The 26,407-nt window shown below is 48.6% G+C and overlaps 1 protein-coding gene across 1 annotated transcript in view; it reads left to right on the top strand.

The window, feature by feature from the left end:
* Positions 1-26,020, top strand: part of LOC129715978 (beta-arrestin-1-like) — a 69,959-nt gene extending 43,939 nt beyond the window's left edge. Inside the window, exons 3-10 of the mRNA XM_055665864.1 lie at positions 1,578-1,638; positions 2,080-2,124; positions 7,695-7,891; positions 8,624-8,683; positions 9,762-10,006; positions 13,836-13,906; positions 14,205-14,256; positions 18,667-26,020. Of these exons, the coding sequence (XP_055521839.1) occupies positions 1,578-1,638; positions 2,080-2,124; positions 7,695-7,891; positions 8,624-8,683; positions 9,762-10,006; positions 13,836-13,906; positions 14,205-14,256; positions 18,667-18,778 (843 nt within the window). The 3' untranslated portion in view covers positions 18,779-26,020. The remainder of the gene's footprint in view (positions 1-1,577; positions 1,639-2,079; positions 2,125-7,694; positions 7,892-8,623; positions 8,684-9,761; positions 10,007-13,835; positions 13,907-14,204; positions 14,257-18,666) is intronic.
* Positions 26,021-26,407: the final 387 nt, after the last annotated feature.

Below are 26,407 nucleotides of genomic sequence, written 5' to 3'. Positions count from 1 at the left end.
CCTGGCTCTCTGGGAGTGCCAGGAACATGCCGAGAGAGAGTAGACACAAAAATGCTGGAGTAACTCAGTGGACAGGCAGCATCTCTGGAGAGAAACCCGCAGTTTCTCCAACACTTTTGTGTCAACCTTCTTCAGACTGGTGTCAGGGGAGTGGGGGGGGGACAGAGGCAGAATGTAGTCAGGTCGAGTCGGCCACTTCATACCAGAGACCGCGGGCTTCACGGTGTCCACAGGCCCCGCGGTCGGAGAGCGTTTCTCGGCAAGGGATCGGCCACTCCGCGGTGGTAGGTCCGCACAGCGCTTGTGACTTGAAGCTTCGTCATGGAGATGCGACGCGGAGAATAATCACATCACCTATTCCCCCCCTCCCCCCACACACGTAAAACATACTAAGGAACAAAAAAACAAACATTCACGACATACTTACAATAATTAAAACTGAGAAGGGACGAGACAGACCAAAGAACCTACAGCGGAGCAAGATAGATAGACCACTGCTGCTAAATGCAATGGGCTGACGTGTAGTACGCAACTGAGCGGAACGTGGGCCTTTTTTTCATCCATTTCACTAACCGGACCCGACCCGACCCGACTCGCAGTGTAATCAACGTTGCGGGGGAAACAGTTTGTGTTAATAAATTAAAATTCTGAAAATGAGAAGATTTTTCCCAAAACGTTTATTTTTACGAGGATGTTTCTGTAACTGGCTTCCGTCTCCGCACTAGTTATCGTTGCTCCGCTACGGGATCTTTGGTGCGGAGACGGAAGCCGGTTACGGAAATGGGGCCGAAAATTACCCGTGAATCTGCCCGTGACCGTACTATGTCTTTTTCGTCAAGTGGACCATCTTGTTCGCTATAGAATCTTTGAGACAGACTGTTGGCGAGGCGGCCATTACGGGTGGCCATTATGGGCGCCGCCCGGTGGTTTGTTGTGGAATCTGTGGAATTCTTTGCCACAGACGGCTGTGGAGGCCGTCAGTGGGTATTTTTAAGGCAGAGGTAGATTAGTACGGGTGTCGGAGGTTATGGGGAGAAGGCAGGAGAATGGGGTTAGGAGGGAGAGATAGATCAGCCATGATTGAATGGTGGAGTAGACTCTATGGGCCGAATGGCCAAATTCTACTATCACTTGTGACCTTATGGCCTGAACTAACTACGCTCGGTGGCACAGTGGTAGCGTTGCTAGAGTCGTACCAAGATGCCACATCTCAATCTGGTCCCAATTGCCTGCTAATTTTTTTATGTTGTTAGGCCATTCGGCCCGTCAAGTCTTTTCTCTCTCTCTCTCTGCTTCTGGCGATATGGGGAGAAGGCAGGAACGGGGTACTGATTGGGGATGATCAGCCATGATCACATTGAAAGGCGGTGCTGGCTCGAAGGGCCGAATGGCCTCCTCCTGCACCTGTTGTCTATTGTCTATTGTGCTCCTACCACTTATGAATACGTATTTTGTGTTTTTTATGACTTTTGGCAGATCGATCTCCCTCCTGGGATGAATAAAGTTCTATCGCATCGATTCAGTTTTTGGCCCCCTTCGTTAATTCCATGGCCATGATTTCCTCTCTTGTTTTTCAGCTCACCGTTTACCTGGGCAAGAGGGATTTTGTCGATCATGTGGACTTTGTAGAACCAGTGGGTGAGTGGGGGAGGTAAACGGTGTAGAACTACCCCCCTCAAAGCGTGGCGCCCCCATGGGCCCTTACGGCCCTACCCCCCCCCCCTCCCACAATGCAGTGCCTTGTCCTCACCGATCCACCGCCCCTCCCCCCCCCCCCCTCCCCCGCCCCTCCCCCACCCCTCCCCACCACAACATGGCAGGCAGCTCCGCCCCTCCCCCACCCACCCCGCCCCTCCCCCACCCCGCCCCTCCCCCAGCCCCACCCCCCCCTCCCCACCACAACATGGCAGCTCCCCCCACCCCGCCCCTCCCCCACCCCGCCCCTCCCACAACATGGCAGCTCCCCCCATCCCCGCCCCTCCCCCAACATGGCGTCCACCCCCCTCACCCCCTCCCCGCCCCCTCCCACCCCCCACAGTGCAGCCCCACCCCCCTCAATATTCCCTCTCCTCCTCACAGATGGAGTGGTGTTGGTGGATCCAGAATATCTCAAGCAAAGAAAAGGTAAATATTGCACTGCGAGGGGATTGAGTGGGTGGGGGGGTGTTGGTGTGGGGGGGATGAGTGGATGGGTGTGGGGGGGGGGGGGGGTTAATGGGTGGGTGGAGGGATGTGGGTGGGGGGTGTCTGTGGGGTGTGGGTGGGTGGGGGAGAAGTGGATCGGGGGTGGGTGGGAGGGTGGGGGCGTGTGGGGTGTGGGTGGGTGGGGGTGGAGTTGTTGTGGCAGTGGGTCGGGGGGAGTGGATGGGTGGGTGGGGGTTGTGGGTGGGTGGGGGGAGTAGGTGGGTGGGTAGGAGTGAGTGGATGAGTGAGGGGGGTGTGGGTGGATGGGTGGATGGGGTGTTGTGTGGGGGGGGTGGGTGCGGGTCCGTGGGAGATTTGTCAGCAAACTTGGTCTTTACTCTGTCTGTGTGAAGATTACTTCAAGAGAGTTGGGAACGTTTGATTGACGTGTGTCCCAGATAGAACACTGATATTCTGACTTGCAGCAGCACAACACAATATGTAAACATAGTACACTGTAAACAAGATGATAAAAGTGTCAACTTTTTCTCTCGTTCATTATATTATTTTCTAAGTGCTAAGTTGACCTGTTCTGTTGTGCTGCTACAAGTTTTACATACAGTGCCCTCCATAATGTTTGGGACAAAGACCCATCATTTATTTATTTGCTCCTCTACTCCACAATTAGACAATAGACAATAGGTGCAGGAGTAGGCCATTCGACCCTTTGAGCCAGCACAGCCTTTCAATGTGATCATGGCTGATCATCCCCAATCAGTACCCCGTTCCTGCCTTCTTCCCACATCCCCTGACTCAGCTATATTTAAGAGCCCTATCTAGCTCTCTCTTGAAAGCATCCAGAGAACTGGCCTCCACCGCCCTCTGAGGCAGAGAATTCCACAGACTCACAACTCTCTGTGAGAAAACGTTTGTCGTCTCCATTCTAAATGGCATACCCCTTATTCTTAAACTGTGGACCCTGGTTCAACACTTCCCCAACACCGGGAACATGTTTCCTGCCTCTAGCGTGCCCAAACTGTTAATAATCTTATATGTTTCAATAAGATGCCCTCGCATCCTTCTAAACTCCAGAGTATACAAGCCCAGCTGCTCCATTCTCTCAGCATATGACTGTCCCACCATCCCGGGAATTAACCTTGTAAACCTACGCTGCACTCCCTCAATAGCAAGAATGTCCTTCCTCAAATTAGGGGACCAAAACTGCACACAATAACTCCAGGTGTGGTCTCACTAGCGCCCTGTACAATTTCAGGGCACCATAATGTTTGGGACAATGTCATGTAAATGAAAGTAGTCATGTTTAGTATTTTGTTGCATATCCTTTGCATGCAATGACTGCTTGAAGTCTGTGATTCATGGACATCACCAGTTGCTGTGTGTCTATACTTTTTATATATAAGTGGGTAAAAAATTCAGTGTGTGGGTATATATATTCTTGTGTATATATTGTATGTACACAAAAATATATATACACACACACACACTGAATTTCTTACCCACATACAGTGGCTTGCAAAAGTATTCATACCCCTGAACTTCTCCACATTTTGTCACGTTACAACCACAAACGTAAATGGATTTTCAATAGTCAATAGTCAATAGTCAATTTAATTGTCATTTGGACCCCTTGAGGTCCAAACGAAATGCCGTTTCTGCAGCCATACATTACAAACAAATAGACCCAAGACACAACATAATTTACATTTTACATAAACATCCATCACATTGCTGTGATGGAAGGCCAAAAAAAAACTTATCTCTCCACTGCACTCTTCCCCCCCCCCCCCCGATGACAGAGTCAAAGTCAAAGCCTCCGGCTGGCGATGGCAATTGTCCCGCGGCCATTAAAGCCACGCCGGGTGGTGCGAGGTCGCACACCGGGTTTGATGTTGGAGCCCCCGGCGTGCGCTCGCAGAGTCCCGCAGCCATTCCAAGCCGCGCGGGGCAGTGATGTTAGGCCCCGCTCCAGGAGCTCTTCGACCCCGCAACTCGGGCGGGAGAAGTCGCCGTTGCAGGAGCCCTGAAAAGCGGTCTCCCTCCAGGGACCCGCGGGCTCCCGGTGCCGCCGTCCACCATAACCCGCAGTTGCAGCCTCCGCATCAGCAGCAGCAGCAGCGCTCCACCACTGCTCCTCCCGCTCTGGACTCGGCCAGCTCCGCGACGGTGAGGTGAGTCGGCACCAGAGTCCCCGGCTTCTTCTGTTGGAGGCCGCTCCTCATTGCAGCCCCAACGACAACTGAGACCCGACAAGAAAAGGTCGGGTCTCCAGTGCAGGGAGAGATTTAAAAGTTACCCCCTCCCTACCACCCCCCCACACACACACCCAACAAAAAAGTGTTTGCGTGCAAAGTATTCAGCCCCACTGAGTCAATACTTTGTAGAACCACCTTTCGCTGCAATTACAGCTGCAAGTCTTTTGGGGTATGTCACTACCGGCTTTGCACACTAGAGACTAACATTTTTGCCCATTCTTCTTTGCAAAATAGCTCAAGCTCAGTCCGATTGGATGGAGGGCGTCTGTGAACAGCAATTTTCAAGTCTTGCCAGAGATTATCAATTGGATTTATGTCTGGACTCTGACTGGGCCATTCTAACACATGAATATGCTTTGATCTAAACCATTCCATTGTAGCTCTGGCTGTATGTTTAGGATCGATGTCCTGCTGGAAGGTGAACCTCTGCCCCAGTCTCAAGTCTTTTGCAGACTCTAACAGGTTTTCTTCCAAGATTGCCCAGTATTTGGCTCCATCCATTTTCTCATCAACTCTGACCAGCTTCCCTGTCCCTGCTGAAGAAAAGCATCCCCACAGCATGATACTGCCACCACCATGTTTCACAGTGGGGATGGTGTGTTCAGGGTGATGTGCAGTGTTAGTTTTCTGCCACACATAGCGTTTTGCATTTAGGCCAAAAACTCAGATTTTTCCACCTGAGCTGTGGATCTCTGCAGCTCCTCCAGAGTTACCATGGGCCTCTTGGCTGCTTCTCTGATCAATGCTCTCCTTGCCCGGCCTGTCAGTTTAGGTGGACGGCCATGTCTTGGTAGGTTTGTAGTTGTGCCATACTCTTTCCATTTTCGGATGATGGATTGAACAGTGCGCCGTGAGATGTCAAAGCTTGGGATATTTTTTTATAACCTAACCCTGCTTTAAACTTCTCCACAACTTTATCCCTGACCTGTCTGGTGTGTTCCTTGGGCTTCATGATGCTGTTTGTTCACTAATGTTCTCTAACAAACCTCTGAGGCCATCACAGAACAGCTGTATTTATACTGAGATTAGATTACACACAAGTGGACTCTATTTACTAATTAGGTGACTTCTGAAGGCAATTGGTTGCACTGGATTTTATTTAGGGGTATCATAGTAAAGGAGGCTAAATACTTTTGCACAACACACTTTTCAGTTTTTATTTGTAAAAAAAATTTGAAAACTATGTACCATTTTCCTTCCACTTCATAATTATGCACCACTTTGTGTTGGTCTATCACATAAAATCCCAATAAAATACATTTACGTTTGTGGTTGTAATGTGACAAAATGTGGAAAAGTTCAAGGGGTATGAATACCTTTGCAAGCCACTGTATATACATATGCATGTGGACCACCACATTCTCTCTTCCTCTCTTCCTCTCCCTCTCCCTCTCCCTCTCCCTCTCGTTCTTCTCTTTCTCTTTCTCTCTCGCTCTCTCTCTCTGTCTCGCTCCCTCTCTCTCTCTTGCTCTCGCTCTCACTCTCTTTCTCTATCTCTCTCTCTCTCTCTCTCTCTCTCTCTCTCTCTCTCTCTCTCTCTCTGTCTCTCTCTCTCCGCCTCTCTCTCTCTCTCTCTCTCTCTCTCTCTCTTTTTCTCTCTCTCTCTCTCTCTCTCTTTTTCTCTCCCACGGTCCCTCTCTCTCACACTCTCTCTCTGTCCCTCTCTCTCTCTCTCTCCCCTCCTCTCCTTCTTCTGTCCTTTCTCCTCTTTCTCTCTCTCCTCGCTCTCTCTCTCACCCCTTTCCTCTCTCGCTAATCTCCTCTTCTCTCCGTTATCCTTTCTTCTCCCCCTCTTCTCTCTCTTCTTCCTCTATATCTCTTCCCTCTCTTCTCCCGCCTCTCTCCCCCCCTCTCTTTCCTCTTTCTTATCTCTTCGCTCTCTTCTCTCTCTCTCTCTCTCCCTCTATCCTCTCTCTCTCTCTGTCTGTCTGTCTGTCTGTCTACCTGTCTGTCTGTCTGTCTGTCTCCCTCTCACTCACCATCTCTCTGGCTCTCCCTCTCTCTGCCTCTCTTGCTCTCTATCTTCTCTCTCTTCTCTCTCTGTCTGTCTCTCTCTTTGTCTCTCTCTCTCACTCTATCTCTCTCACTCTCTCTCTCTCTCTCTCTCTCTTTCTCCCTCTTTCTCCCTCTCTCTCTCCCTCTCTCTGTCTCTCTCTCCTCTCTCCCTCTCTCTTCTCTCTCTCCCTCTTCTCTCTTTCTCTCCCCCAGTCTCTTCTCTTTCTCTCTCTCTCTCTCTCTCTTTCTCTCCTCATTCTCTCTCTCTCTCTCTCTCTCTGTCTCTCTCTCTCTCTCTCTCTCTCTCTCTCTCTCTCTCTCTCTCTCTCTCTCTCTCTCTCTCTCTCTCTTTCTCCCTCCCTCCCTCTCTCTCTCTCTCTCTCTCTCTCTCCCTCTCTCACTCTCCCTCTCTCAATTTTACAATTGACATTTTTTTTACAATTAAAAAAACTTTATTGGCATGATAAAAAAACATTGTTATATTGCCAAAGTATAAAACATGACATACATATTTGAAATGCATAAGTATAAATACAAGTATACAGTGCATGGATAGATATGTCCCTGTACATAAACTCGCAATAGGCCTATAGCCCTTTATTGATTGCTACACGTTCTTGTAGCTGTAAGCGGTACAACACAATAGCAAGTTTAGCAATTCAATATTAATTTCTTAGTGTTAGTTAATGTCGATTAGTGTGTGCGTACATATGTGCATGTTGGTCATTCACCGTCTCTCAGGTTATGGCATGCTGTTACGTATTGTGCACCAAGATGTGCCGTATTTCCTTCGCCAAGGATTATTCTTAGTTTTGATGTATCATCTAGTTCTTTAAAATCAGGGGTTGCCACACTGAGTTTGTCAAAGTATGCTTTCCTTGTTTTGTCAAATTTTTTGCATTTTAGGAGGAAGTGCACCTCTGTTTCAACCTCATCTGTCAAACAGTGGCCGCATATTCTGTTTTCTCTTGGTTGCCAGAATCTCTTCTGTCTTCCTTTTTCAACTGCCAAATAGTGGTCACTTAACCTGTATTTGGTGAGGGTCTGTCTCTGCTTTATGTCTCTAGTTGAGAGATAGTCTGCCAATTTATAATCTCTTTTTAGGGCACGGTAACATTCTAATCGGCTTTGGCTTTTGGTTTCTTTATCCCAATGTTCCAAATACGTTTCTTTACATTGTTTGATAATTTGGTTCACTCTAACTGGTGATTGGGGATCAGTATTGATCTGAGGCTGGTCAGGATTGAACTGAATTCTCTCTCTCTGTCTCTCTCTTCCTCCCTCCCTCTATCTCTCTCCCAGTGTTTGTGACCTTGACCTGTGCGTTCCGCTATGGCCGCGAGGATCTGGACGTCCTGGGCCTAACGTTCCGCAAGGATCTATTTGTGGCCAATGTCCAGGCGTTCCCGCCCGTGACGGAGGACAAGAAGCCGCTGACCCGCCTCCAGGAGAGGTTGATGAAGAAACTAGGGGAACATGGATACCCGTTCATCTTTGAGGTAAAGACTTAACGTGTAATGACAATCAACTCAACTGAAGTGAAACTGATGAGTGGGAAGGAACTGCAGATGCTGCTTTACACTGAAGATAGACACAAAATGCTGGAGTAACTCAGCAGGACAGGCAGCATCTATGGAGAGGAGGAATGGGCGACGTTTCGGGTCGAGACCCAGCCTTCTTCAGACTGATGTCGGGAGGGCAGGGGGCGGGACAGGGATAGAGTGTAGTCAAGAGACAGTAAGACTGATGGGAGAACTGGGAAGGGGGAGGGGATGGAGAGAGAGGGAAAGCAAGGGCTACCTGAAGTTGGAGAAGTCAATGTTCATACCGCTGGGGTGTAAGCTGCCCAAGCGAAATATGAGGTGCTGCTCCTCCAATTTGCGCTGGGCCTCACTCTGACAATGGAGGAGCCCCAGGACAGGAAGTCAGATTGGGATGGGAGGGGGGAGTTGAAGTGCTGAGCACCCACGGGGGAGATCAGGTTGGTTTAGGCGGACTGAGCGGAGGTGTCGGGCAAAGCGATCGCCAAGCCTGCGCTTGGTCTCGCTGATGTAGAGAAGTTGACACCTGGAACAGCGGATGCAGTAGATGTAGTTGGAGGAGGTGCAGGTGAACCTCTGCCTCACCTGGAAAGACTGATGGGGTCCTTGGATGGAGTCAAAAGGGGTGGGGGGGGGGGGGGGGGGTAGACGAAGTGTTGAGTTTGTGACACTGCCTCCTCTGTCTTTCAGATCCCACCCAGCCTGCCCTGCTCCGTCACCCTGCAGCCAGGACCTGAGGACACGGGGAAGGTGAGTCCATACGCACAAACCTAGGAACTGAGTTCTAGTTGTGTGACTGCGCCAAATGTTTCATGTGTTTTCTCTGGCAGGTTCTCTGGAGACTTTCACGAGAGAGCTAGATAGAGCTCTTAAAGATAGCGGAAATGGAGAGAAGGCAGGAACGGGGTACTAATTGGGGATGATCAGACATGATCACATTGAGAGAGAAAGAGAAAGAAAAAGAGAGAGAAAGAGAGAAAGAGAGAGAGAGAGAGAGAGAGAAAGAGGGAGAAAGAGAGATAGAAAGAGAGAGAGAGAGAAAGAGAAAGAGAAAGGGAAAGAGAGAGAGAAAAAGAGTGAGAAAAAAGAAAAAAAGAGAGAAAGAGAGATATAGAGAGAGAAAGGAAGAGAGAAAAAGAGAGATAGTGAAAGGCTCGAAGGGCCGAATGGCCTGCTCCTGCACCTATTGTCTATTGTCTATTTTGTGTTTAGTTTATTTTAGTATAGAAATACAGCGCGGAAATAGGCCCTGACGGCCCACCGAGTCCGCGCCGACCAGCGATCCCCGCACTCTAACACTATCCTACACACACTAGGGATAATTTTACATTTACACCAAGCCGATTAACCTACAAACCTGCACGTCTTTGGAGTGTGGGAGGAAACTGAAGATCTCGGAGAAAACCCACGCAGGTCACGGGGAGAACATACAGACTCCATACAGGCAATAGACAATAAACAATGGGTGCAGGAGTAGGCATTCGGCCCCTTCGAGCCAGCACCGCCATTCAATCTGTGATCATGGCTGATCATCCACAATCAGTCCCCCCCCCGTTCCTGCCTTCTCCCCATATCCGCGGGACTCCCTGATCATTTTTCGCTTTCAAGATCCCTGTGCCATTAGCTCTCTCTTACTTATCAGCCTTGTCCCCCCCCTTTCACTCAAACTTCCTTCATTTTCAGAGAGTTCCACATAGTCACATGTGTCTCTGTGGGTCAAAAGATTGTTCTTATCTTCTCGGTCCCTAAAAATTATCCCCTTTATCCTCAAGTTTGAATGGGAGCATAGATTAGGGTAGACACTGAACATTTTCCCCCAGGGTCAAAGACTGGAGAAGTCTTCTTCGGTCTGAAGAAGGGTCTCGACCCGAAACGTCACCTATTCCTTCGCTCCATAGATGCTGCCTCACCCGCTGCGTTTCTCCAGCTTTTTTGTCTACCTTTAATTCTGAGGCTGTGCCCTCTAGTCCTGCTCTCTTTATCTTCCAGACTGAAGGACGGAGCCAATAAGGAGATCCTCGGCATCATTGTGTCCTACAAGGTGAAGGTTAAGTTGGTCGTCTCTCGAGGAGGGTGAGTGGGACACTTCCGCTCGGTACGGTGTGGCTGTAGTGGTTGAGTCGACAGCAAACTCCCACGGGCCTGGATAGAGTGACAATAGACAATAGACAATAGGTGCAGGAGTAGGCCATTCGGCCCATCGAGGCAGCACCGCCATTCAATGTGATCATGGCTGATCATCCCCAATCAGTATCCTGTTCCTGCCTTCTCCCCATATCCCCTGACTCCGCTATCTTTAAGAGCCCTATCTAGCTCTCTCTTGAAAGCATCCAGAGAACCTGCCTCCACCGCCCTGTGAAAATTCCACACTCACAACTCTCTGAGTGAAAAAGTGTTCCTCGTCTCTGTTCTAAATGGCTTACCCCTTATTCTTAAACTGTGGCCCCTGGTTCTGGACTCCCCCAACAGCGGGAACACTCAAGCGTGTCCAAACCCTTAATAATCTTATATGTTTCAATAAGATGCCCTCTCATCCTTCTAAACTCCAGAGTGTACAAGCCCAGCTGCTCCATTCTCTAAGCATATGACAGTCCCGCCATCCCGGGAATTAACCTGGTGAACCTACGCTGGACTACCTCAATAACAAGAATATCCTTCCTCAAATTAGGGGACCAAAACTGCACGCAATACTCCAGGTGTGGTTTCACTAGGGCTCTGTACAACTGCAGAAGGACCTCTTTGCTCCTATACGCAACTCCTCTTGTTATGAAGGCCAACATGCCATTGGCTTTCTTCACTGCCTGCTGTACCTGCATGCTTACTTTAATTGACTGATTAGCAAGGACCCCAGATCCCGTTGTACTTCCCCTTTTCCCAACTTGACACCATTCAGATATTAATCTACCATCCTGCTTTTGTACCAAAGTCGATAACCTCGCATTTATCCACATTAAGCTGCATCTGCCCACTCACCCAACCTGTCCAAGTCACCCTGCATTCTCATAGCATCCTCCTCACAGCTCACACTGCCACCCAGCTTTGTGTCATGATCATGTTGAATGGCGGTGCTGATTCGAATGGCTGAATGGCCTACTCCTGCACCTACTTTCAATGTTTCTATGGTGAATCTGTGGAATTCATTGCCGGCGGTGGAGGCCAAGTCAATGGATATTCTTGAGGAAGAGATAGATAGATTCTTGATCAGTACAGGTGTCAGGGGTTATGGGGAGAAGGCAAGGAGAATGGGGGGGGGGGAGGAATAGGAGGGAGAGATAGATCAGCCATGATTGAATGGTGGAGTGGACTTGATGGGCCGAATGGCCTAATTCTGTTTCTATCCTCTACGAACTAAAGCAGCATCTGAGGTGGGCAAATGAAGTTTTGGGTCGGGACCCCTCTTTAGATGGAGTGGGGGGGGTGGGGGGGGGGGGGGGGGGGAGATGGTGGTTGGGGTGGAGGAGGGGGGGGGGAACGGGGGCGACGAGCTGGAGAGTGATGGGTGGGTGCAGATGGGCAGGGGTTGGACGGGGCAGGGGGGGTGGGGGAGACAAAATGGAGCGGACGTGGGTTCTGCGAAGGAATAAAGGAGAGATGGTGGAAGGGAGGAACTGAAGGTGTTGGTTTAAGCCGAAGATAGACACAAAGTGCTGGAGTAACTCAGCGGGACAGGCAGCATCTCTGGAGGAAAAGGAATGGGCGACGCTCCAGGAATCGAAGGCAGGAGCGGGTTACTGATTGGGGATGATCAGCCATGATCACATTGAATGGCTCAAAGGGCCGAATGGCCTACTCCTGCACCTATTGTCTATTGTCTGGGGTCGAGACCTTTCTTCAGACTGAGGGTCGGGGGAGAGGGAGACGAGAGATATAGAGGGTGATGCAGAGAGATAGAGGACAAATTAATAGAAGATATGCAAAAAAAAGTAACAGTGATAAAGGTAACGGGCTATTGTTAGCTGTGGGCTAATGACAATGAGACTCAATGAGTTGACTTTGAAGCTGGTACAACTTGGGTGGGGAAGAGGTGGAGAGGTATGAACATTGACTTCTCTAACCAAGTAACCCTTGCATCCCCTCTCTCTCAGTCCCTCCCCCACCCAAGTTGTACCAGTTTCAAAGTCGTCTTGTTGAGTGTCATTGTCAGTAACTGGTTTTCACCTCGCCCACAGCTAACAATGTCCGGTTTCCTTCATCGACGTTACTTGTTTGCATATCTTTCATTCATTTGTTCCACATCTTTCCACATCACCGTCTATATCTCTCGTTTCCCTCTCCCTGACTCTCAGTCTGAAGAAGGGTCTCGACCCGAAACGTCACCCGTTCCTTCTCTCCAGAGATGCTGCCTGTCCCACTGAGCATTTTATTTCTATCTTTGAGATGAGAGAATTAATGTTAGGAGTGACGGAGAGGTGGAAACAAGGGAGAAATATTAGCAGTCGTCTTTCTAGCCATCTCTGCTTTTCTGATGGTGATTTGTTGATCAGCATTCTCTTTCTCCCTCCCCCTCCCCCTCCTCCTCCCCCCTCCCCGGTCCCCTTCTCTCCCTCCCCCACCCCCTCTCCCCTCCCCCCACCCCCTCTCTCCTCTCCCTCCCCCCCTCCCTCTCTCCCTCCCCCCCCACCCCCCTCTCCCCCTACCAATCTGACATCTCCCTCCCCCTTCTCCCTCCCCTCTCTCCACTCCTCTCTCTCTCACCCTCCCACCCCGTACCCCTCTCCCCCTCCCCTCCCCTACCCCCTCTCCCTCCCCCCTCTCCCTCCCCCCTCTCCCCTACCACTCTGACCTCTCCCTCCCCCTTCTCCTCCCCCTTCTCCTCTCCCCTCTCTCCCCCCCCGTACCCCTCCCCCCAACCCTCTCTTTTCCATGCCAGCCTTTTGGGAGACTTGGCCACAAGGTAATGGGTAAAACGTCGGAAGTCACTGCCATAGAACATCTCATCTCATCTCCTCATGCATGCTGTCCCAGCCCAGCCCAGCCCCCCCCTCACTCCCATTCTGTGTGTGTGTGTGTGATTGTGTGAGAGTGTCTGTGTGTGTGGGTGCGTGTGTGTGTGTGTGTGTGTGTGTGTGTGTGTGTGTGTGTGTGTGTGTGTGTGTGTGTGTGTGTGTGTGTGTGTGTGTGTGTGTGTGTGAGTGTGTGTGTGTCTGAGTGTGTGTGTGTGTGTGTCTGAGTGTGTGTGTGTGTGTGTCTGAGTGTGTGTGTGTGTGTGTGTGTGTGTGTGTGTTCGTGTGTGTGCGCGTGTGTGTGTGTTCGTGTGTGTTCGTGTGTGTGTGTGCGCGTGTGTGTGTTCGTGGTGTTCGTGTGTGTGGTGTGTGTGTGTGTGTGTGTCTCAGTGTGTGTGGTGTGTGCGTGTGTGTGTTCGTGTGTGTGTGTGTGTCTGAGTGTGTGTGTGTGTGTGTGCGTGTGTGTGTGTGTGTGTGTGTGTGTGTGTGTGTGTGTGTGTCTGAGTGTGTGTGTGTCTGAGTGTGTGTGTGTGTTCGTGTGTGTGTGTGTGTGTGTGTGTGTGTGTGTGTGTGTGTTCGTGTGTGTGCGTGTGTGTGTCTGTGTGTGTGTGTGTGTTCGTGTGTGTGTGTGTGTGTGTGTGTGTGTGTGTGTGTGTGTGAGTGTGTGTGTGTCTGAGTGTGTGTGTGTGGAGTGTGTACGTTCTCCCCGTGACCTGCGTGGGTTTTCTCCGGGCGCTCCGGTTTCCTCCCACTTCCCAAAGACGTGCGGGTTTGCTGGTTAATCAGCCCTCTGTACATCGCCCCCTAGTGTGTGGGGAGTGGATGTGAAACTGGGATAACACAGAACTAGTGTGTGAATGGGGGGTCGCTGGTCGGCACGGACCCGGTGGGCCGAAGGGCCTGTTTCCGCGCTGTATCTCTAAACTAAACTAATCTAAACTTTCCTCTTCACCTTTCAGTGACGTGGTGGTGGAACTTCCATTCACTCTGATGCACACGAAGCCTGATGAGGAGGCTCTTCACAGAGAAGGTAAGAGACTCAGACTCCCATTCAATCTTTTCCCCTTCATCTTGAACCCGTGTCCTCTGGTCCTCGATTCCCCTACTCTGGGCAAGAGACTCTGTGCGTCTACCCGATCTATTCCTCTCATGATTTTGTACACCTTTATAAGATCACCCCTCATCCTCCTGCACCCCATGGAATAGAGACCCAGCCTACTCAACCTCTCCCTGTAGCTCACACCCTCTAGTCCTGGCAACATCCTCGTAAATCTTCTCTGAACCCTTTCATGCTTGACAATATCTTTCCTTGTGAATTTTCTTTACAGCGATAGAGAATGAGGAACCGATTGACACAAACCTGATTGAATTTGACACCAAGTAAGTCATAGATCTACTTCCTTCAACTTCTTTGCCCCCATATTGTACAGGGCTGTTTCTCTCTCTCTCTCTCTCTCTCGCTCTCTGTCTCTCTCTCTCTGTCTATCTCTCTCTCTCTCTCTCTCCGTCTGTTTCTCTCCGTCTGTTTCTCTCTCTCTGTCTGTCTCCTCTCTCTCTCTCTCTCTGTCTTCCTCTCTCTCCCTCTCTCTCTCCGTCTCTCTCTGTCTCTCTCTGTCTCTCTCTGTCTCTCTCTCTCTCTCTCTCCCTCTCTCTCTCCCTCTCCTCTCTCTCTCTCTCTCTCTCTCTCTGTCTCTCTCTCTCTCTCTCCTCTCTCCCTCCCCCCCTCTCTCTCTCTCTCACTCGTTCTCTCTCCTCTCTCTCCCTCTATCCCCTCTCTCTCTCTCTCTCTCTCTCTCTCTCTCTCTCTCTCTCTCTCTCTCTCTCTCTCAATTCAATTTCAATTTAAAAACTTTATTGGCATGATCTCAGGGATCTGTGTTGGGTCCTTTGTTGTTTGTCATGTACATCAATGATCTGGATGAAGGTGTGGTAAATTGGATTAGTAAGTATGCAGATGATACCAAGATAGGGGGTGTTATGGATAATGAAGAGGATTTCCAAAGTCTACAGAGTGATTTAGGCCATTTGGAAAAATGGGCTGAAAGATGGCAGATGGAGTTTAATGCTGATAAATGTGAGGTGCTACACCTTGGCAGGACAAATCAAAATAGGACGTACATGGTAAATGGTAGGGAATTGAAGAATACAGTTGAACAGAGGGATCTGGGTATAACCGTGCATAGTTCCTTGGTGGAATCTCATATAGATAGGGTGGTAAAGAAAGCTTTTGGTATGCTAGCCTTTATAAATCAGAGCATTGAGTATAGAAGCTGGGCTGTAATGTTAAAATTGTACAAGGCATTGGTGAGACCAAATCTGGAGTATGGTGTACAATTTTGGTCGCCAATTATAGGAAGGATGTCAACAAATAGCGAGAGTACAGAGGAGATTTACTAGAATGCCTGGGTTTCAACAACTAAGTTACAGAGATAGGTTGAATAAGTTAGGTCTTTATTCTCTGGAGCGCAGAAGGTTAAGGGGGGACCTGATAGAGGTCTTTAAAATGATGAGAGGGATAGACAGAGTTGATGTGGACAAGCTTTTCCCTTTGAGAATAGGGAAGATTCAAACAAGAGGACATGACTTCAGAATTAAGGGACAGAAGTTTAGGGGTAATATGAGGGGGAACTTCTTTACGCAGAGAGTGGTAGCGGTGTGGAATGAGCTCCCAGTGGAAGTGGTGGAGGCAGGTTCATTGGTATCATTTAAAAATAAATTGGATAGGCATATGGATGAGAAGGGAATGGAGGGTTATGGTATGAGTGCAGGCAGGTGGGACTAAGGGGAAAAAAAAAAATTTGTTCGGCATGGACTTGTAGGGCCGAGATGGCCTGTTTCCGTGCTGTAATTGTTATATGTTATATGTTATGATAAAAAAAACATTGTTATATTGCCAAAGTATAAAACATGACATACATATTTGAAATGCATAAGTATAAATACAAGTATACAGTGCATGGATAGATATGTCCCTGTACATAAACTTGCAATAGGCCTATAGCCCTTTATTAATTGCTACACGTTCTTGTAGCTGTAAGCAGTACAACACAATAGCAAGTTTAACAATTCAATATTAATTTCTTAGTGTTAGTTAATGTCGATTAGTGTGTGCGTACATATGTGCATGTTGGTCATTCACCGTCTCTCAGGTTGTGGCATGCTGTTACGTATTGTGCACCAAGATGTGCCGTATTTCCTTCGCCAAGGATTATTCTTAGTTTTGATGTATCATCTAGTTCTTTAAAATCAGGGGTTGCCACACTGAGTTTGTCAAAGTATGTTTTCCTTGTTTTGTCAAATTTGTTGCATTTTAGGAGGAAGTGCACCTCTGTTTCAACCTCATCTGTCAAACAGTGGCCGCATATTCTGCTTTCTCTTGGTTGCCAGAATCTCTTCTGTCTTCCTTTTTCAACTGCCAAATAGTGGTCACTTAACCTGTATTTGGTGAGGGTCTGTCTCTGCTTTATGTCTCTAACAGTTGAGAGATAGTCTGCCAATTTATAATCTCTTTTTAGGGCACGGTAACATTCTAATCTGCTTTGGCTTTTGGTTTCTTTATCCCAATGTTCCAAATACGTTTCTTTACATTGTTTGATAATTTGGTTCACTCTAACTGGTGATTGGGGATCAGTATTAACCATATAACCATATAACAATTACAGCACGGAAACAGGCCATCTCGGCCCTACAAGTTCGTGCCGAACAACTTTTTTCCCTTAGTCCCACCTGCCTGCACTCATACCATAACCCTCCATTCCCTTCTCATCCATAGGCCTATCCAATTTATTTTTAAATGATACCAACGAACCTGCCTCCACCACTTCCACTGGAAGCTCATTCCACACAGCTACCACTCTCTGAGTAAAGAAGTTCCCCCTCATGTTACCCCTAAACTTCTGTCCCTTAATTCTGAAGTCATGTCCTCTTGTTTGAATCTTCCCTATTCTCAAAGGGAAAAGTTGATCCACATCAACTCTGTCTATCCCTCTCATCATTTTAAAGACCTCTATCAAGGCAACATTCTAGTAAATCTAGTAAAGTATTGATCTGGGGCCGGTCAGGGTTTAACTGGATAGGGTTTAACTGAATAGGGGTAGTTAGTCTCAGTACCTCCAACTGACACAGGGAACTCTTTTCTGGGTTCCCATCTTGTGTTTGAAGGGCTTTAACTGGAGGGTATCTGGGGGGCTAGATTTAAGGTGATTCCAAAAATGTAGTGCTTTTTTCTGGATATTTATTATCAGTGGATATCTGCCTAGTTCCGCCCTACATGCGTTTGGTGGAGTTTTCCTTTGGATACGGAGGGTGTTCGACAAAATTCTGCATGCAGGGCCTCCGTTGTATGTTTTTCCCATTTACTATAACTATGGTGACTGAGCGGACCCCATACTTCACTACCATAAAGCACAATAGGCTGAAATACACTGTCAAATATTTCAAGCCAGATATTAATTGGGATTTGGATGTTGTAGAATCTTCTTTTTATTGCATACAGAGCTCTTCGAGCTTTCTCTTTTAGTGCATTCACTGCCATATTGAAGTTCCCTGATGCTGAGAAAGTTAGACCAAGGTAAGTATAGCTCATAGTGTGTTCGATAACAGTATCATTGAGAGTACATTTGTATTTATCTTCCTAGCATCTTCCTGGCATCTTCTCGCTCTCTCTCTCTCTGTCTCTCTCCCTCCCCCTCTCCCTCTCTTTCTCTCTCTCTACATCTAAGCTTAGTTTTAAGTTTAGATTTATTATCCAGAGAGTCCAGTTTCAGTGTAGTTTATTGTCCCGTGTACCGAGGTACAGTGAAAAGCTTTTGTTGCGCGCTAACCAGTCAGCGGAAAGACATGATTACAATCGAGCCGTCCACAGTGTACAGATACATGGTAAGGAAATAACATTTAGTGCAAGGTAATGCCAGCAAAGTCCAATCAAAGGATCAAATGTGCCTACCCTATGATTTCCGACTCTCCCCCCAACCCCCTGCATCGTGCAACCACAAGAGGGCGTCACGGAGGCGCTACGGGTAGAGTTACTGCCTCACACGCCGGAGACCCAGCTTCGATCACGACCACGGATACTGCATGTACGGAGTTTGCACGTTCTCCCCGTGACCTGCGTGGGTTTACTCCGGGTGCTCCAGTTTTCTCCCACACTCCAAAGACGTGCGGGTTTGTAGGTGAATTGGATCCGGTAAAAATTAAAAATCGGCCCCAGTGTGTGTAGGACAGTGTTAGTGTGCGGGGTGATCGCTGGTCGGCACAGACCCGGTGGGCCGAAGGGCCTGTTTCCGCGCTGTATCTCTGAACTAAACTAAACTAATTCAGCGTGTCGGTCAGCATCTCTGGAGAACATGGGAACTGAACTATGACTTTTAGCCAAGTGCTGAGTTAGCCATTCTGCCCTACGATCCAGCACCGCCATTTAATGTGATCGTGGCTGATCATCCCCAATCAGTACCCCGTTCCTGCCTTCTCCCCATATCCCCTGACTCCGCTATCTTTAAGAGCCCTATCTAGCTTTCTCTTGAAAGCATCCAGAGAACCGGCCTCCACCGCCCTCTGAGGCAGAGAATTCCAGACTTTACCTTGCACTAAACGTTATTCCCTTATCGTGTTCCCAGTGCTAGCATGCTAATGAAGGGCCGAAGGGCTTCTTTCCTTCCCTCCCTCCCTCCCTTCCTTCCTTCCTTCCCTCCCTCTCTCTCAGTCCCTCCCCCTCCCCTCTCTCTCTCTCTATCTCTTCCTCTACCTCTATCTCCCCCTCCAATCATCGCGCCCTCTTCTCCCCCTCTGCAGTGATGATGACATTGTCTTCGAGGACTTTGCCCGGCAGAGGCTGAAGGGTCTGAAGGATGAGAGCGAGGAGAACGATGATGGAGCGAATTCTCCGCAACACAACGACCGATGAAGCCTCCCATCCACCCTCGCTGCTGGTACACTGATAATCCGATAGTTTCAGCCTCAAAATCTCGGCGTGCGAAGGGGAGGACAAGTACAGGGGCGCTACTACTGGAGTCTTCGCGGCCTCTGGTTTCTATGTATTTGCTTTGGAGATGCAGCGGGGAAACAGGCCCTTCGGCCCGCAATGTCCGTGCCGAACGTGATGCCACAACCAACTCTTAGCTTTTACTTACCTGGGGTAAGGTACTTACCGTGGCCAGAGTGAGTCCCACCGTTAATTGGAGGAGCAGCACCTCATATTTCGCTTGGGCAGTTTACACCCCAGCGGTATGAACATTGACCTCTCCAATTTCAGGTAGTCCCTGCTTCCCCTCCCCTTCCCAGCTCTCCCACCGCCCACTGTCTCCGCCTCTTCCTTTCTTCTACCCGCCCTTCCCCCCCTCATCCCCACATCAGTCTGAAGAAGGGTCTCGACCCGAAACGTCGCCTATTCCTTCTCTCCACAGATGCTGCCTCACCCGCTCAGTTTCTCCAGCATTTCTGTCTACCTTACCTTAGCAGCGGTAGAGTTGCTGCCTTACAGCACTTGCAGCACCGGACACCCGGGTTCGATCCCGACTACGGGTGCTGCCTGTACGGAGTTTGCACGTTCTCCCCGTGACCTGCGTGGGTTTTCCCCGAGATCTTCGCTTTCCCCCCAAACTCCAAAGACGTGCAGGATTGTAGGTTCATTGGTTTGGTGTATGAGTGTAAATTGTCCCCAGTGTGTGTAGGGGACTCCAGCATTTTGTGTCTACCCCAAATATACCACAAATTCATGCAACTCAGTCTAACTCCATCTTGGCAAATTCCAAATTGAACCCAACCCGAATCAGTCACACAACTGAATTGCTGCCTCACAGTGCCACAGACCCAGGTTCGATCCTGACTACGGGCGCTGTCTATACGGAGTTTGCACGTTCTCCCCGTGACCTGCGTGGGTTTTTCTCCGAGATCTTCGGTTTTCTCCCACACTCCAAAGACGTGCAGGTTTGTCGGTTAATTGTCGTGGTAAATGTAAAAATTGTCCCTAGTGGGTGTAGGATAGTGCTAGTGTGCGGGGATCGCTGGTCGGCACGGACTCGGTGGGACGAAGGGCCTGTTTCCGCGCTGTATCTCTGAACTAAACTAACCTAGACTGAACAAGAAGCCAAGACTTGGAAAATATTACAGTGATCAATATAAATGAGCATAACTGCAAAACCACATCTTAAATTAAGTGAACTAAGATCACTCTGTACCAGTCTAATATTATCCTCAATACAGTGCCAAATTGTGACGAGCTTTCTATTTAAAGTGGTACAGAACCTGCTGTACAAAGCCAGCCCTGATACCAGTTTTAGAAAGAAAGAACTGCAGATGCTGGTTTACGGGGGAAAAAGGCACAAAGTGCTGGAGTAACTCAGCGGGTCAGGCAGCATCTCTGGAGATCATGGATAGGTGACATTTCACAACCTTATAAGTGACAGGAGTGTAGAATTAGGCCATTCGGCCCATCAAGTCCACTCCACCATTCAGTCATGGCTGATCTATCTCTCCCTCCTAGAAACATAGAAATTAGGTGCAGGAGTAGGCCATTCGGCCCTTCGAGTCTGCACCGCCATTCAATATGATCATTACTAATCATCCAACTCAGTATCCTGTACCTGCCTTCTCTCCATACCCCCTGATCCCTTTAGCCACAAGGGCCACATCTAACTCCCTCTTAAATATAGCCAATGAACTGGCCTCAACTACCTTCTGCGGCAGAGAATTCCACAGATTCACCACTCTCCGTGTGAAAAATGTTTTTCTCATCTCGATCCTAAAGGATTTCTCCTCTATCCTCAAACTGTGATCCCTTGTTCTGGACTTCCCCAACATCGGGAACAATCTTCCTGCATCTAGCCTGTCCAACCCCTTAAGAATTTTGTTCAAGAAGGAACTGCAGATGCTGGAAGATCGAAGGTACACAAAATTGCTGGAGAAACTCAGCGGGTGCAGCAGCATCTATGTGAAAAAGCTACTTTTCTTAACTACTAAACCAGGTTCGCTTCTTAATAAACAGACACCACACAAACTGTTTGGTAGACCAGTTCAAAACTTTACTTAACATCGGCCGATGGAAGGGAGCGAGAATTCCAGTCAAGTGACCAACACAGACACTTGACTGTGCTCAGCCACCTTCCCTTAACAACAGAATTACATTGCCTTAAATAGGGTTTTTTTGTCCCCTTAGCACATTCCACAGACATTAGTCATGTCAGAGGTACAAGAAAAGGTTTCCACAGAATGCATCACATCAAAGGCCTTTTGTTTACATGGTACAAGATATACTAAAAACATTGGTCATTTGCTTTATTGCCTCTTGCTTCAAAGATGTGACCAACTAGGTCTCTCTTCCTCTATCGCCTCCTCCCCCATAAACATAGGTCATTTGCTTTATGGCATCTCACTTCAAAGATTTGACCAGCTATCTCTCTAGCTTCTCCTCTGCCTGTCACTTGGGAGACAATGTTATAGGATTTATTATCTCACACACCCGTAACCTAAGGCAAGCCTAATTTGACACTACATACAAGCTGAAAGCTAGCCCAGAAACCAATTTAATATCTTCTTATATTTTTAACTAAAATTCGGCTTCATCATATGGAGTGAAGTTTCTATAAGATCCCCCCTCAATCTCCTAAATTCTAGCGAGTACAAGCTGAGTCTATCCAGTCTTTCTTCATATGAAAGTCCTGACATCCCAGGACATCCCTCCTAACCCCATTCTCCTGCCGGCTCCCCGTAACCTCTGATACCTGTACTAATCTAGAACCATGGAGTTTGTGATGCTCACCCTGAGCACCTTCACTATCCGACCCACACTAGAGCAATTTACAGAAGCCAACTGACGTGGGAGGAAACCGGAGCACCCGTAGAAAAACCCACGTGGGTCACGGGGAGAACGTGCAAACACCCACACAGACAGCACCCGAGGTTAGGATCGAACCTGGGTCTCTGGCACTGAGGCAGCAACTCTACCGCTGCACCACCATACCTGACTCTGCCTCACCCACGCCTCCCTTCTCCAGATATACCCCCCCCCCCCCCCACAGCACCCCCATTCTACAGTCAGTCTGAAGAAGGATCCTGATCCAAAACGTTCTCTGTCCATTCCCTCCACAGATGCTGCCTGACCCGCTGAGTTACTCCAGCACTCTGTGCTTTGCTCAAGGCTCCAGCACCTGCAGTTCCTCATGTTCCATTGCCCCAAGCTCGCTAGGCATCGACAAATGGACAGAGTGCAGGAAAAGGCCAATCAGCCATCGAGTCTGTGATAGCCCTTTGCACACAGTAAATTACTAGAGGGTGTGAGCTACAGGGAGAGGTTTAGTAGGCTGGGTCTCTATTCCTTGGAGCGCAGGGGGATGAGTGGTGATCTTATAGAGGTGTACAAAATCATGAGGGGAATAGAAAGGGAGAAAATTGTTTGTTTTTTTACACGATTTAGGGCAATTAAAGAAAAAGGGCCGTATGTTTAAGATTAGAGGGGCAAGATTTAATAGGAACCTGAGGGGCAACTTTTTCCACTCAGAGGCTGGTGGGAATATGGAACGAGCTGCCAGTGGAGGTAGACACAGAGTGCTGGAGTAACTCAGCGGGTCAGGCAACATCTGTGGAGAACATGGATAGGTGACGTTGCACAGAGTGCTGGAGTAACTCAGCGGGTCAGGCAGCATCTGTGGAGAACATGGATAGGTGACGTTTCACAGAGTGCTGGAGTAACTCAGCGGGTCAGGCAGCATCTGTGGAGAACATGGATAGGTGACGTTTCACAGGGTGCTGTAGTAACTCAGCGGGTCAGGCAGCATCTGTGGAGAACATGGATAGGTGACGTTTCACAGAGTGCTGGAGTAACTCAGCGGGTCAGGCAGCATCTGTGGAGAACATGGATAGGTGACGTTTCACAGAGTGCTGGAGTAACTAAGCGGGTCAGGCAGCATCTCTGGAGAACATGGATAGGTGACGTTTCTGGTCGGGACCCTTTCTTTAGACGCAAGTCTACCGACCGGAAACGTCTTGTTTGTTTCCCTCCACAGACGCTGCATGACCCGTGGAGATTTATAGAAACATAGACAATAGGTGCAGCAGGAGACCATTCAGCCCTTCGAGCCAGCACCGCCATTCAATGTGATCATGGCTGATCATCCACAATCAGTACACCGTGCCTGCCTTCTCCCCATATTCCTTGATTCCGCTAGCCCCCAGAGCTCCGTCTAACGCTCTTTTAAATACATCCAGTGAATCGGCCTCCACTGCCCTCTGTGGCAGAGAATTCCACAAATTCACAACTCTCTGGGTGAAAAAAACATTTTCTCACCTCAGTTCTAAATGGCCTCCCCTTTATTCTTAGACAGTGGCCCCAGCACTCCAGCACTCTGTATTCTACGCGAGGCTCGAGCACCTGCAGTTCCTCCTGGAAACTGCCACCACTCTGCCCCTCCAGCCTGTCCTATCTCGATGGTGGCCGACTGCATCTCAACTGTGTCAAGATGCGGACAAAACGCAGTGGAGATCTCCTAGAATACCATGCCCGTGAAGGATCCATTCCTAGACTCCAAAATGCTGGAGTCACTCAGAGGGACGGGGAGCATCTCTGGAGAGAAGGAACGGGTAACGTTTCTTAAGGTCATAAGTGATAGGAGCAGAATTAGGCCATTCAGCCCATTGAGTCCACTCCGCCATTCATTCATGGCTGATCTATCTCTCCCTCCTAACCCCATACTCCTGCCGTCTCCCCATAACCCCTGACACCCTTACTAATCAAGAATTTATCAATCACTGCCTTAAATATATCCACTGACTTGGCCTCCACAGCCGTCTGTGGCAAAGAATTCCACAGATTCACCAGCCTCTGACTAAAGAAATTCCTCCTCATCGCCTTCCTAAAAGAACATCCTTTAATTCTGTGACTGTGACCTCCAGTCCAAGACTCGTAACCTCTAACGCCCGTACTAATCAAAAATCTATCTATTTCTGCCTTAAAAATATCCATTGACTTGGCCTCCATAGGCTTGTCTCGACCTGAAACGTCACCCATTCCTCTCTCTCCAGAGATGTTGCCTGACTGGAGTAGGCTGGGGTAACTCAGCGGGACAGGCGGCATCTCTGGAGAGAAGCAATGGGTGACGTTTCGGGTCAGGATCGAACCCGGGTCTCTGACGCTGCAAGGCAGGAGCTCTACCGATACTCCGCTGTGCAGCCTTGCGTTATTCTGCTTTTTTGTAACGTCAACCACTCGAAACATATAGGAAGCAACTGCAGACAATAAACAATAGGTGCAGGAGTAGGCCATTCGGCCCTTCGAGCCAACACCGCCATTCAATGTGATCATGGCTGATCATCCCCAATCAGTACCCCGTTCCTGCCTTCTCCCCATATCCCCTGACTCTGCTATCTTTAAGGGCCCTATCTAGCTCTCTCTTGAAAGTAACCAGAGAACCGGCCTCCACCATCCTCTGAGGCAGAGAATTCCACAGACTCACAACTCTCTGGGTGAAAAAGTGTTTCCTCATCTCCGTCCTATATGGCTTACTCCTTATTCTTAAACCGTGGCCCCTGCTTCTGGACTCCCCCAACATCGGGAACATGTTTCCTGCCTCTAGCGTGTCCAAACCCTTAATAATCTTATATGTTTCAATAAGATCGCCTCTCATCCTTCTAAACTCCAGAGTGTACAAGCCCAGCCGCTCCATTCTCTCAGGATATGACAGTCCCGCCATCCCGGGAATTAACCTTGTAAACCTACGCTGCACTCCCTCAATAGCAAGAATGTCCTTCCTCAAATTAAGGGACCAAAACTGCACACAATACTCCAGGTGTGGTCTTACTAGGGCCCTGTACAACTGCAGAAGGACCTCTTTGCTCCTATCCTCATGTTGTGAAGGCCAACATGCCATTCGCTTTCTTCACTGCATGCTGTACCTGCATGCTTACTTTCAGTGACTGTGTTACACTGGTTTACACTAAACATAGACACAAAATGCTGGAGTAACTCAGCGGGACAGGCAGCAACTCTGGAGAGAAGGAATGGGCGGCGTTTCGGGTCGAGACCCTTCTTCAGACATGTCCCTTCTCTCCAGAGATGCTGCCTGTCCCAGCTCAGTTACTCCAGCACTTTGTCCTTATCTTCAGTGTAAAGCAGCATCTGCAGTTCTCTCCCACACACAGGATCAATTCCCTGACTGAATTGGTGAATAAAACAGCAGAAAACCAACTGAATGTATCAACGAAATGGAGAACGTGTGTGTTTTAAAAACTGCACCCATCACTTGACACACACGTGTTATGGGCCTGTCCCACTTAGGCGATTTCCGGCGACTGTCACGGTTGTAGCAGGTTGCCGAGAAACCGGCCTTCGACATGAAGTTTGTAATAGAATCATTACTTTAACAACAAGAAAAAAACGGTCAGCGCCCGGCGACAACTACAACAGTATCTACGTCAGGAGAAGTCAAGTTACGCTCATTGGTGTCAAACACACTCGCCGACTGCCTCCGAAAATTTTCAACATGTTGAAAATAGACTATAGACAATAGGTGCAGGAGTAGGCCATTTGGCCGTTCGAGCCAGCACCGCCATTCAATGTCATCATGGCTGATCATCCCCAATCAGTTCCCCATTCCTGCCTTCTCCCCATATCCCCTGACTCCGCTATCTTTAAGAGCCCTATCTAGCTCTCTCTTGAAAGCATCCAGAGAACCGGCCTCCACCGCCCTCTGAGGCAGAGAATTCCACAGACTCACAACTCTCTGTGAGAAAAAGTGTTTCCTCGTCGCCGTTCTAAATGGCTTACCCCTTATTCTTAAACTGTGGCCCCTGGTTCTGGACTCCCTCACGGTCGGCACGGACTCGGTGGGCCGAAGGGCCTGTTTCTCTCAACTAAACTAAACAAAAACGTTATTTTTATCTGTGGAATAAAGAAAGGCCTTGTTTTTTTAATTTATATATGTTTGCACACATTTACGGGATTCCTGTTTGATCATTGCCTCTGTATTAGTACTGACAGGCCCCCTATGTAAGGATCTGTTGGGGTCTGTATTAGCCTGGGCCTATTGTTGTTTTGTGGGGCCCTGTCCTGTTGTCTAATCTTGCCTCTGTCTCTCCGTGGTATCAATTGAACTGTGCTGTAAAACGCCCACTTTGAAGTTATCAATAAATGATCATTGTTTCCCTTGTAAGACAATTCTTAAATTGGATGCTGGGTCACAATAGTAAGTAAATAAGTTTATTGGCCAAGTATTCACATACAAGGAATTTGCCTTGGTGCTCCGCCCACAAGTAACAACATGCCATACAGTGACAGTTACGAATTACTCAGAAAACACTAAACATTAATAATAATAATAAAACATTAATGATAAAACACCATTGATCAAGCATGTGAACCAACAAAATACCAGATCAAAGGGAGGCTACAGATTTTTGGTTATTGAGTAGAGCAACTACTTGTGGATAAAAACTGTTTTTATGTCCGGCTGTGGCAGCTTTGACAGTCCGGAGTCGCCTTCCAGAGGGAAGTGATTCAAAGAGTTTGTGGCCAGGGTGAGAGGGGTCAGAGATGATCGTGCCC

The sequence above is a fragment of the Leucoraja erinacea genome, unplaced genomic scaffold, assembly GCF_028641065.1.
Source record: "Leucoraja erinacea ecotype New England unplaced genomic scaffold, Leri_hhj_1 Leri_156S, whole genome shotgun sequence".
Lineage (NCBI taxonomy): Eukaryota > Metazoa > Chordata > Chondrichthyes > Rajiformes > Rajidae > Leucoraja > Leucoraja erinaceus.
This window is presented reverse-complemented; position numbering and strand designations above follow the sequence as displayed.